At 40.0% G+C, this 13,444-nt stretch overlaps 2 protein-coding genes across 2 annotated transcripts; both read right to left on the reverse strand.

Moving 5' to 3' along the window:
* Window positions 1-1,288: 1,288 nt before the first annotated feature.
* On the reverse strand, window positions 1,289-2,245 carry LOC140761570 (salt stress-induced protein-like). Its single transcript, XM_073098962.1, has 3 exons — window positions 2,149-2,245; window positions 1,862-2,056; window positions 1,289-1,787 (listed from the first exon to the last, which is right to left on the reverse strand). Exons 1-3 carry the CDS (start codon window positions 2,155-2,157, stop codon window positions 1,539-1,541), a joined length of 453 nt encoding a protein of 150 aa, XP_072955063.1. The 5' UTR covers window positions 2,158-2,245; the 3' UTR covers window positions 1,289-1,538.
* A 10,287-nt stretch (window positions 2,246-12,532) lies between these two features.
* LOC140761602 (salt stress-induced protein-like) lies at window positions 12,533-13,444 on the reverse strand. The gene is made up of 3 exons (XM_073099006.1): window positions 13,384-13,444; window positions 13,097-13,291; window positions 12,533-13,022 (listed from the first exon to the last, which is right to left on the reverse strand). The coding sequence occupies exons 1-3, from the start codon at window positions 13,390-13,392 to the stop codon at window positions 12,774-12,776; spliced, it is 453 nt and encodes a 150-aa protein (XP_072955107.1). The 5' UTR covers window positions 13,393-13,444; the 3' UTR covers window positions 12,533-12,773.

Here is a 13,444-nt window from a genome sequence, read left to right on the forward strand (position 1 = left end):
TTCTCTCCCTCGACTGGAGCTTCTCGGATCGGCGGCTAGACGCGAGGTCGTTGGCCGCCGTGGGCTCCGACGATGATGAGGGAAGGGGGTTACACTATCGAAATTAATAGCACTGGGGAGGCTTACCGGGGGTTGGCCGGCAGGCTTGGCAGCTCTCAGTCCGGCTTCGGCGGCAACGCCACTTCGTCGACTCCGGATTCGGTAATCCGCGCGAGAGGGAGAGAGGTGAGGTGGAGGAGAAGATGAGAGGGGGGTGGGATGGCTGCGGTGAGGGGAAGAAGGAGATAGAGGAGGTGGGGAAGGTGGCGTGCACGGCAAGGGAAAGGGAAGAAGAAGGCGAAGAGACGACGCGAGGGGTGGGGGTGGCAGGTGCCTGCGTCGGCGCGTGCATCACGGGATTTTTTTTTTTAATACAAATTTGGGGTGTTACATGCGGGCTTCCGAGCCGGATCGGGCGGGCAAAGGGCTGGCTCGTGCATCCCATAGGTAATTCGGGCCCGATGTAGGCCTAAACCGGGTCCAAGTCGGGCTTAGCCCGATCCAAACCGGGCCGAGCATGGGCGGGTTGGGACGTCTGATCAAGTCTAGAGCTAAGTAAGGATAACAAGACATATGCATCCACTATGGCATACATACATACATACATACATACATACATACATATATATATATATATATATATATATATATATCATGTATCTCCTCCCTATAAACAATGGATTCAGATTTGTTTTTAATAGACATGCTTTCTTTATGATTTAATATGTGATCTATGGGTTCTTTTTGTTGATAGACAGTTTGATATCGTTAAAGTTAGATATTTTATCATCCGTGACTTCACATCAACATGGTATTGAAACGAGGAGTTGATAACGTTGCTGTTGTAGTAGATGGTTATACTCTCAAGGCGAACAGAGGATTCCTTCATCACCCAAGGACTCCCCTTCACTGCCCAACCTTCACGAGTCCACCCTGCAAATTAAATGGAGACCAAGTACGTAGAAAAGAACAATTGATAGCATGCATGCAATTCAGAAGAACGTATGCGTACGTAGCTTAACCGAACCAAGTCTCTCACTCGAATGGTGATGAGTGATGAGAAGAAGGAAATATTTATATAGTCCTACACGGTGGATCAAATCGAGATGTAACAATTGTAGCACGAGCTTCACGATTCAGTAAATTTAATTTAAAGCTTTGAATGGTTCATAATATATTAATGTCATATTTTAATTTTTGGTAGGTATAACTGATACTGGGTCACAGGGTATGGGTGTGTAAACATCCATTTCTTTGCAAACTCATGCAACTGATTTTATTTATTCTGGAGCTAAGTAAGGATAACAAGATACATCATACATACATACATACATACATACATACGTATATATATGCTATCACGTATCTCCTCCCAAGCTCTCTCTCTCTCTCTCACTCACTTCCTTTATTTATTACAGTTGCATATAAGATATATAAGCACGCATAGGCATTCATCCTCCGGCAAGATGAAGTTGATGATGCCAATCTCAGGCATGCGATTAGTTGGGCCTGAGGTACAACCCAATTGCATCAAGGAGATCCCCGGAGCGTCCGAAGAAGCCGACGATCCTCCCACTGCTCACAGGAATAGTGAAAGGAGTTCCCTGCGTTTGATCACCGAAGGGCCCTAGAGTTTTTTTAAGATTGGTCTCAAATTTGAGTGACCTTATGCAATCCGCTATGTTGGAGCCATAACGGCCATGAGTCCCGGACATAGCTGTTAAGTATTCCCCCTCTCTGAATGTAATCTGCACAATTAAGTTAATTAATTAAGGATAATTACTACAATATCAAGGCGAGCTAGCTAACGAGAAGCAAATACCTCTTGCAAGGTTCCACTGGCATTGCCCCAAGGTCCAGCCGTGTGTAACTTCCCATCGACTTGGTAGTGAAAGGAGAAGGAGTTGATAACGTCGCTGGAGTAGATGGTTATTTTGACAAGGCGAACAGAGGATTTCTCCATGTCCCAAGGACTCCCTGCGTTTCCACCCCAGAGCCCAACCTGTACGAGTCCAGCCTGCAGAAGGAGACCAAGTACGTAGAACAAACTATTAGTATCATTCTTGCAGGTATGCATGCCTGCATGCAAATAAAAAGAACGTATCATACCAGTTCCATTTCTCTGTTGAATCTAGTGGCGGTGATGAGTGAGTGATGAGTGATGAGAATGTGAAATGAAGAAGGGATATGGTGGGTACTTATAGAGCCATATAGATATGTAGCTTGTCTTGGAGATGAGAGATGGACGATCCATATTTCTAACGATGTAGTAAAGCTTTGGAATCTAATTAACCTACCCCATGACGTGGGTTAACTTGGGTCGTCTAATCTCTTCTTTTTTAAAAAGAAGAAGAAGAAGAAGAAACCATGGGACAGAGAGAGTATAAGATCGCCGCGTATTACAACGCATGTCAGCTAATTTGGAAGAACGTTAATTGATTCCAAACAAACATAATAACGCACGTCAACTAGTGATGGATATTTTGGGCAACATGCAATAAGATAATCAATTCCATCCGGAGTCATCTATATGCTATGCTTAAAGCATCTCCCATTTGGCTCAAAAACACTAAATTTGGAGCCCGATGAAATTCTAATCGGGCTTTAACAGCACGATGAAACTCTAACCAGGTTCCATTATTAGTTTTAAATTTGAAGCTAGTAATAGTAGAGCTCTAAATTTGGAGCCCCACAAAAAAAATGGAGCCATGCTCCATTTGTTTTTAGCTTTTGAAAAATTTCATATTTGCTCAATAATTATTGTATTTAATAATTTTAATTTCATCTGTATCATTTATTAAATAATCTAATTAATTAAACTAAGTATATAATTAGTTTTACTAATCAGTTTTTAACAAAAATAGTTCCATTGGAAAGGTCTCATGGACACCTTTAAAATGAGTCTAATATTAAATTATTTTTGAGTTAATTTAAATTTTAAATTTTAAATTTTTATTATTTATAAAAATGCGTCTAATATTTTATTATTTATAAAAGAAATATGTTTATTATTATTGAAAATCAATGTGTCCTAAAATATAATTAGTCGAAATTATTTTTCAATGTAAATATTAACTAGTAAAATACATCAAATATGAAATAATAAACATATTTAGCAGTTGTAATATTTTAATAATAAAATAGCTGAGATTTTATAGTAGATTTTACAAACTACCAAATAGCTGAGAACTAAAAGACAGAGTTGTAAGATTCTTTTATGAAGTCAGTTAGTCAGGTGTATATCTTTAGTCATGTAGCTAGTGTGTAGAATAAGTTTTAGGGTTTTTTTTTTCTACCTAAAAGCCACTTAATTTTTGCTTTTATAAGTCAAGTTTATTTTTTGTTTTCATTGTAGATGAGGTTTTTTCCCTTTATTTTTTTCCAAGTTTATCTTTTTGTCATTTAGTGCTCGTTAATACTTATGGAAAATATAAGAGAGATGATCTATAGCTCCTTCTTCTTCTTCTTTATTATTGCTTTTTTTTTCTTTTTTTGCTTTTCTTCTATCCCTTAATTTTCTCTTATTTTTAATATAAGTTTTTTACTTAAAAAACTATGAATTACTAATCGAATTTTATACTTACACTATGAATTCCGTACTTAAACTATGAAGTTGTAACGCCACCACTCGGCACAAGCACGTGCACATCGACGCGCTCACACAGCACGCGTGGCGTACGCGACAGGTTAGGCGAGGCTTGTCTCGCACAAATACACTCCTATGCACATATAATCATGACATCATCAAAAAATAACTGCTAACATATTTATACTCACATAATACAACACCAAACAAATCATATTATCAACCAAATAAATCTGTTAATATATGAATATCTAAGTCCACAATAATATACAATATATCACTACCTAATTTGGTAGAACGCACATAGGCAACAACAAACCATCAAGATACAACTAAATAACTGATACCCCAGTGCACTATAATCTGACATGTACTATACAAATCATCGTGTGATACAATAAAGTATAAATATAACAAACAACGATACAACTCAATTTTTATACAAACTATCATCTATACCGTCTCGCACCTATAGCTCAACTCATCAATCTAAAATATATTATTTTGATATCTCAAGTAGCTATCACGCACTATATATCTAAGAGGGTTAGAAAAGAAATAAAAAGCGTCATGAGCAAAAGGCTGAGTAAATAGACCTTACCTGAATCAGTGATGCTAAACAAAGAGTAAATAATGTACTGAATAATATGAATCAGAAAAAACATCATGTCATGAATGAGTATATGAATGCATAATTAATAATATATAAATAAAAAGTAGATAACATGTCATAACCGATAAAAGTATATATAATTATCGACAATGAGTAAACAAATCTCCATGTCATACTATCATCATAACTCTCTTAAAAATATTACACATGATGCATGCCGACCATAATTATACTATGATATCAAATGCAACTATATATGATGTATATTGACCACTCGATAATTAGATAATCAAATAATAATGAAATCATATGTATTTCTCAATATCTCAGTCATCAATGTCAGCAATATACATTAACATCATACTAGACCACTGTGCACAGTCAACACTCGGTACCAAGCCTCAACATCATGTTCAAAGGCTTAGAGTATCTCAAATATAACCATACCCCGCCACCCGCTACGGTATCAACATTCGTCTAGACCGGGCACCCACATAGTTGATAGAAACCTCGTGAGAATAACTCGCCACATATGCCTTAGCGAATGGCAAGTGTGTGAATGTCTATTGCGCACACGGACTAACGACCTTAGACGTAAGGCTAACAGGATCGCGACTATGTCGAGCGATCAATCATCTCCAGGCACGCCCTAACCCTCGCGCCCACTCAGGTATTATCAAGCTTTCTATCAACTATCCTATCAATTACATTTCATGCTTTGCTTCTAAATGACAGATTATATACATATATCCAGTACAATAACGAGTCATTGCATAATAAAAATTTAGGTGGAACAGGAATCAAGAGAAAAATAATGCAATATAGTCTACAACCATATAGTCAACACATGCATACCCATGCTAATATAATCATATGCAAACTCATGCTACAAATCATCTCGACATAAAACTATAACAGTATAGTCATCTCTCATCATCTATATTTATCATCATCATACTCATATTCAAGATCAGCCTAACTATATGTATGAAAAAAATATGCTCGACTGTAATCATCTATAGATAAAGTTATATAATTATACTGGAGGCCAAAAGGGAGAAAGTGAGTTTGAGAGAGAGGAGAGTGAGAGAGAGAGACTAAAAGGGAGAGAGTGGAGAGAAGTAAAAGAGAGAGCAAGAGAGGCGGTGGGGAAAGGGAAGTCGATGGTGGCGGTAGGGTGGGGCCCACCGCGGCCAACTGGCTGAGCAAGTGATGCATGGCGCCCCCATGGAGAATCAAGCTGCATGGGTGGCGCTGCATAGGCACGAGGCCGACCACACTAGCCAGCCAAGTCGTGCCCAAAATTTAATTTAATTTATTATTATTTTTTTAAGGTTGGGTTGTTACAGAAGTCTTCATTTCACTGTAAATAGATTTCAAATATGAAAAAAATTAATAATAACAAAGTTCTAACCATGATGTCACAAATTTTATTTAATTGATTTCATAATTTTTGAACGCCAGATGAATCTTTAAAATATTCTTTCAAAACTATGAAATTTCTTAGTCTTAGTAGGAAACTAGTATTTAAACTATAAATTTCATACTTAAAATATAAAAAAATTTAAAAAGTATCTAGAAGATATTCATTTAACGTCCAAATAATATAAAACTAATTGAATAAAATCAGTTACATCGTAATCTAAAATTTTACTATTCAGTCTCTTGAAATTATGAATATATGTGAGGAGTTTTTTTGTACCAAATAGAATGAGAAGAAAAGAAATATAGGTTTGGGAAGGAAGACGAGGGTAATTTCGAGCAAAAAATGGTCACCCAAAGAAAATCATAGGCTAACAAAAGGGTCATGCAACTGATTTTATTTCTGCTGGAGCTAAGTAAGGATAACAAGACATATTCATCCACTAATATATATATATATATATATATATATATATATATATATATATATATATATATATATATATATATATTATGTATGTATCTCCTCCCTATAAACAATGGATTCAGATTTGTTTTCATTCTCTTATTTAATAGACATGCTTTCTTTATGATTTAATATGTGATCTATGGGGTTCTTTTTGTTGATAGACAGTTTGATATCGTTAAAGTTAGATATTTTATGTTAAAAAAATTGGCTCAAATTCAGTTTTCAGCAAAAAATTCAGCATGTATCAGCATTTCTGCACCGCGCGTTCGAACGCGCCCTGAGGGCGTTCAAACGCAAGCTCAGACAGAGAGTAGTCTGTGAAGCAGGCGTTCGAACGGCTCCAACCGCGTTCGAACGCGAGCCAACCCGAGAGCAGACTTTCTGCAGGCGTTTTAACGGCCCTAGCCGCGTTCGAACGCGGACCAACCCGAGAGCAGCTGTTTCTGCCGGCGTTCAAACGGCCCCCTCCCGTGTTCGAATGCCCCTTGAGTTTTGCTGTAATAACATTGGGTGCGTTCGAACGCGCCCCGAGGGCGTTCGAACGCGACTCTGAAAATCCCCAAATATGAACCTGACTATAAATACTAAAGTGGGTTTTTTAGGGTTGGTAGTTGGAAGAACATTAATGAGGGTTGAGCCACCATTGTATTGAGAGTGATTAGAGTTGTTAAACTCTTTGTAAGTGAGGGATTTGCATAGTAAAGAAGATTGCTCCGCCCGTGGACGTAGGCACATCGCCAAACCACGTAAATCTTGTCTCTCTCTCTCTATTATCTCCATTGTTGTCTTTGTTGGTGCTTGCATATATTAGGGTGTTAATCCATGATTAGAACTTGCTTAGGGATTTTCTAACACCATTAACATCCTTATTGGAGTATTTTCAAGCTTTGCATTGTGTTCTCTTTCACTATTCCCATTTGAGCTATTTTGGGGTGAAGGTCTTGCTTCCGCTTCCTTCACCCATTTGGGACTTTTGCACAACAAATTGGTATCAGAGCCATTGGTTTCAAACCTAGGCTATTGAAGTTGGGAATAGTGAGGATTTGAAGAAATTTTGGCAAAATGGGGGAATCATCTAGATCGGGCAAACTTATCTCAAATGCAAAGTTTGAAGTTGAGAAGTTTGATAGCACCAACAACTTTGGAATGTGGCAATGTGAAGTTATGGATGTGTTGTTCCAACAAGAATTAGACATCACCTTGGAGGAGAAGCCCGAAGATATCTCTGAAAAGGATTGGGAGAAAATGAACCGGCAAGCTTGTAGTTCCATTCGGCTTTGTCTAGCAAAGGACCAAAAGTATTTTGTGATGAGGGAGAATTCAGCAAAAGGCTTGTGGAAGAAACTGGAGGACAAATACATGACCAAGAGCATTGAGAACCGGCTCTACTTGAAGAAGAAGTTTTTCAGATTTCAATACAAGATAAGAACGCCGATGGCGGAGCATTTGAATGCCTTCAACAAGTTGCTTGCGGACTTGCAAAACTTGGATGTTGAAATTTCAGATGAGGACAAGGCATTGGTATTGTTGAATTCTTTGCCGGACACTTATGACCACCTCACTACTACCCTACTGTATGGAAAGGATTCAATCCATTATAAAGATGTTGCAAATGCATTGATTAACAATGAGTACCGAAAATTGGACAAGCAAGCTATTCATGAGTCATCTTCAGATGCATTGATGGTGAGGGGTAGATCTGAAAACAGAAAATTTGGGAAGAGAGGCAAATTCTTCTCAAAGTCAAGGGGTGCTTTCTCAGATAGGAAGTCAATTGCCAAAGACCAATATTCCTATTACCGCAATAAAGGGCATTGGAAGAAAGACTATCCTGTTTTGAAGAACAAGGACAAGAAACCCCAAAAGGCAAATGTGGCACAGTCAGATGATGAAGACTCGGAAAGCGCATTGTGTAGGCTCAGCTCTTGCATGTAGCACGGATGAATGGATCTTGGACTCCGGTTGCACATACCATATGTGTCTTAACAGGAGTTGGTTCTCCACTTTTGAGAAGATCTCCGGTGGAGTTGTGTTTATGGGCAATGATAGCCCTTGTAGAGCTGAAGGCATTGGCACTATTCGTTTGAAGCTCCAAGATGGATCCGTCAAAGAGCTAACAGAAGTTCGATACATACCGGATTTAAAGAAGAATCTCATCTCTCTTGGGGTTTTGGAATCAAAGGGCTTCACTGTTACTTTAAAGGGTGGAGCATTAAAGGTGACTTTGGGAGCACTGGTGGTGATGAAGGGCATAAGAAGAAGCAATTTGTACTTCTTACAAGGCTCTACATATTTGGGAAGAGTAGCGGCCGCCTCAAGTAACACTGTTAGTGAGGCTGACTCTTCTAGAGTATGGCACATGAGGTTGGGGCACCCAGGACAGAAAGCTTTGCAAAGTCTATCAAGTCGTGGTTTGCTAAAGGGTGTAAAGAGCCTCAAGTTGGAATTTTGCAAACACTGTATTTTCGGCAAACAAACTAGAGTTAAATTTGCTACTGCAGTACACCGGACCAAGGGGATCTTAGATTACATTCACACAGATGTTTGGGGGCCTACCCGGAAGGCCTCATTGGGCAGAAAGCATTGGTTTGTCACCTTTGTTGATGACTATTCTAGAAGGTCTTGGGTGTACACCATGCACCATAAGAACCAAGTGCTTGAAATCTTTCAGAATTGGAAGAAGATGATTGAGAATCAGACTGGCAAGAAAATCAAGAAGCTCAGATCAGATAATGGTGGAGAGTACACTTCAGATCCGTTCATGAGGTTATGCAAAGAAGAAGGGATTGAAAGGCATTTCACCGTTAGAGAGACACCTCAGCAAAATGACGTGGCAGAGCGTCTAAACCGGACCTTATTGGAGAAGGTTCGGTGTATGTTGTCCAATGCTGGATTGGGCAAGGAGTTTTGGGCTGAGGCAGTCAACTATGCATGTCATCCCATCAACCGGCTACCTTCATCTGCAAACAATGGGAAGAGCCCATTGGAGGTATGGTCTGGCAAACCCGTTTCAGATTATAATTCCTTACACATTTTTGGTTGTCCTGCATACTATCATGTCAGGGAAAGCAAATTGGATCCTAGAGCCAAGAAGGGCATCTTCTTGGGCTTTAGCATTGGAGTGAAAAGATTCCGGGTTTGGAGGCCAGAATTGAGGAAATTGGTAATCAACAGGGATATTACATTTGATGAATCATCCATGCTGAAGCAAAGTCAAGCAGTAGATAGCTCAGTTGATGACAGTGCTGAAGATGTTCCACGGCAAGTGGAGTTTGAGACAGATTCAAGTCCACCACAAGACACACCTTCAAAAGGGGCAAATGAAAAGGAAGATTCTAATTTGCAAGAGGATGACAGTGTGGAGCTAGAAACTGATGATCAAGATTCCATAGCAGTTAGAAGGCCAAGAAGAGAAATCAGAAAACCAGCACGCTATTCTGATATGTTGGCCTATGCTCTTCCGGTAATTGATGAAGACTTTCCCGCTTCCTTCAAAGAAGCTATGAAGAACACCGAAAGAGCAAATTGGAAAGGGGCGATGGATGATAAAATGAAGGCCCTTGAGAAAAATAAAACTTGGGATTTGGTGGAGCTCCCTAAGGGGGAAGAAGGCTATTGGGTGCAAGTGGATATATGCCAAGAAGGATAATCCTCAATCAAAAGGCGGAGTTAGATTCAAGGCTAGATTGGTGGCAAAAGGGTATGCTCAAAAGGAGGGGATTGACTATAATGAAGTATTTTCTCCGGTGGTGAAACACTCCTCTATTCGAATTTTGCTAGCCTTGGTAGCTCAGTTTGATCTTGAGCTAGCCCAGATAGATGTGAAGACCGCTTTCTTGCATAGTGATTTGGAGGAGGACATCTATATGACACAGCCGGAAGGGTTCAAAATCAGTGGAAAAGAAGACTTGGTTTACAAATTGAAGAAATCCTTGTATGGCTTGAAGCAGTCTCCTAGGCAGTGGTATAAACGGTTTGATCAGTTTATACGGAGGCACAAGTACAAGCGAAGCCACTATGATCATTGCGTGTACTTTAGGAAGCTTCAAGATGGATCATTTATCTATTTGCTCTTATATGTTAATGATATGTTGATAGCATCTAAGAGCAAGGTGGAGATTGATAAATTGAAGCTCCAATTGAATAAAGAGTCTGAAATGAAGGATCTACGAGAAGCAAGGAAAATACTTGGCATGGAGATTAGGAGAGACAGAAAATTGGGGACAGTATGCTTAACTCAGGAGCAGTATTTGAAGAAGGTATTGCAGCGGTTTGGAGTTGATAGCAACACGAAACCAGTGAGTACACCTTTGGCACCTCATTTTAGGCTCAGTGCAGCTATGTCACCCGGCTCAGATGCCGAGAGAGAGTCTATGTCCAAGGTACCATATGCAAGTGCTGTTGGAAGCTTAATGTATACTATGGTGTGCACTAGGCCAGATATTTCATAAGCTATTAGCATTGTTAGTAGATATATGCATGCTCTAGGAAAAGGGCATTGGCAGGCTGTGAAATGGATTTTGAGATATATTCATGGTACAGTGGGTGTTGGACTAAAATTTGTAAAAGATGATAGACTTGATCTACAGCTTACTGGATATGTGGATTCGAACTATGTAGGTGATTTGGATAAGCGTAGATCCACTACGGGATATGTTTTCACACTTGCTAGAGGGCTGGTGAGTTGGAGGTCTACCTTACAGTCGACTGTTGCTTTATCTACCACAGAGGCTAAGTATATGGCAGTGACAGAGGCAGTAAAGGAGGCTATTTGGTTGCTTGGTCTGACGGATGACTTGGGTGTATACCAGGAGAAGGTGGAGGTACATTGTGATAGCCAAAGTGCAATTTGTTTGGCTAAGAATCAAGTTCATCACACAAGGACAAAGCATATTGATGTCCGTTTCCACTTTGTGAGAGAAATTTTGGAAGAAAAGGATATTTCACTTTGCAAGATTGGAACTGCTGATAATCCGACTGATATGTTGACAAAAGTAGTGACCAAAATCAAATTCCAACATTCTTTGGATTTGATTAATGTCACTCACTATTGATCAAGTTTGGTTTGGCGTCGTAGGACACAAATTTGCAAGCGGAGCACCTTTTGGATGATTAAGTCACTTTGGAATGGTGGAGAGTGATTTGCTGAAGTTTTGAGTTCTTCGCCAAGGTGGAGAATTGTTAAAAAAAATTGGCTCAAATTCAGTTTTCAGCAAAAATCAGCATGTATCAGCATTTCTGTGCCACGCATTCGAACGCGCCCTAAGGGCGTTCGAACGCAGGCTCAGACAGAGAGTAGTCCGTGAAGTAGGCGTTCGAACCGAGAGCAGACTTTCTGCAGGCATTCGAACGGCCCCAGCCGCGTTCGAACGTGGACCAACCCGAGAGCAGCTGTTTCTACAGGCGTTCGAACGACCCCCTCCCGCGTTCGAACGCCCCTTGAGTTTTGGGGTATTAACATTAGGTGCGTTCGAACGGGCCCCGAGGGCGTTCGAACGTGACTCTGAAAATCCCCAAATCTGAATCTGACAATAAATACTAAAGTGGGTTTTTTAGGGTTGGTAGTTGGAAGAACATTAATGAGGGTTGAGCCACCATTGTATTCAGAGTGATTAGAGTTGCTAAACTCTTTGTAAGTGAGGGATTTGCATAGTAAAGAAGATTGCTCCGCCCGTGGACGTAGGCACATCGCCGAACCACGTAAATCTTGTCTCTCTCTCTATTGTCTATATTGTTGTCTTTGTTGGTGCTTGTATATATTAGGGTGTTAATTCGTGATTAGAACTTGCTTAGGGATTTTCTAACACCATTAACATCCTTATTGGAGTATTTTCAAGTTTTGCATTGTGTTCTCTTTCACTATTCCCATTTGAGCTATTTGAGGGTGAAGGTCTTGCTTCCGCTTCCTTCACCCATTTGGGACTTTTGCACAACAACTTTATCATCCGTGACTTCACATCAACTTGGTTTTGAAAGGAGGAGTTGATAACGTTGTTGTCGTAGTAGATGGTTATGCTCTCAAGGCGAACAGAGGATTCCTTCATCTCCCAGGGACTCCCTTTCACTGCCCAACCTTCACGAGTCCACCCTGCAAATTAAATGGAGACCAAGTACGTAGAAAAGAACAATTGATAGCATGCATGCAATTCAAAAGAACGTATGCGTACGTAGCTTAACCGAACCAAGTCTCTCACTCGAATGGTGATGAGTGATGAGAAGAGGAAATATTTATATAGTCCTACACGGTGGATCAAATCGAGATCTAACAATTGTAGCACGAGCTTCACGATTCAGTAAATTTTAATTAAAGCTTTCAATGGTTCATAATATATTAATCTCATATTTTATTTTTTGGTAGGTATAACTGATACTGGGTCACAGGGTATGGGTGTGTAAACATCCATTTCTTTGCAAACTCATGCAACTGATTTTATTTATTCTGGAGCTAAGGAAAACAAGATACATCATACATACATACATACATACATACATACGTATATATATGCAATCATGTATCTCCTCCCAAGCTCTCTCTCTCTCTCTCACTTCCTTTATTTATTACAGTTGCATATAGATATATAAGCACGCATAGGCATTCATCCTCCAGCAAAATGAAGTTGATGATGCCAATCTCAGGCATGCGATTAGTTGGGCCTGAGGTACAACCCAATTGCATCAAGGAGATCGCCGGAGCGTCCGAAGAAGCCGACGATCCTCCCACTGCTCACAGGAATAGTGAAAGGAGTTCCCTGCGTTTGATCACCGAAGGGCCCTAGAGTATTTTTAAGATTGGTCTCAAATTTGAGTGACCTTATGCAATCCGCTATGTTGGAGGTATAACGGCCATGAGTCCCGGACATAGCTGTTAAGTATTCCCCCTCTCTGAATGTAATCTGCACAATTAAGTTAATTAATTAAGGATATTTACTACAATATCAAGGCGAGCTAGCTAACGAGAAGCAAATACCTCTTGCAAGGTTCCACTGGCATTGCCCCAAGGTCCAGCCGTGTGTAACTTCCCATCGACTTGGTAGTGAAAGGAGAAGGAGTTGATAACGTCGCTGGAGTGGATGGTTATTTTGACAAGGCGAACAGAGGATTTCTCCATGTCCCAAGGACTCCCTGCATTTCCACCCCAGAGCCCAACCTGTACGAGTCCAGCCTGCAGAAGGAGACCAAGTACGTAGAACAAACTATTAGTATCATTCATGCAGGTATGCATGCCTGCATGCAAATAAGAAGAACGTATCATACCAGTTCCATTTCTCTGTTGAATCTAGTGGCGGTGATGAGTGAGTGATGAGTGAGTGATGAG

Source organism: Typha angustifolia, chromosome 6 (genome assembly GCF_048772165.1).
Source record: "Typha angustifolia cultivar Huaian chromosome 6, ASM4877216v1, whole genome shotgun sequence".
NCBI lineage: Eukaryota > Viridiplantae > Streptophyta > Magnoliopsida > Poales > Typhaceae > Typha > Typha angustifolia.

Coding starts and splice junctions, on each gene's coding strand:
- LOC140761570 (XM_073098962.1), bottom strand. Junction 1,788..1,861: donor CCAGTGGAACCTTGCAAGAG/GTATTTGCTTCT, acceptor TTAATTGTGCAG/ATTACATTCAGAGAGGGGGA.
- LOC140761602 (XM_073099006.1), bottom strand. Junction 13,023..13,096: donor CCAGTGGAACCTTGCAAGAG/GTATTTGCTTCT, acceptor TTAATTGTGCAG/ATTACATTCAGAGAGGGGGA.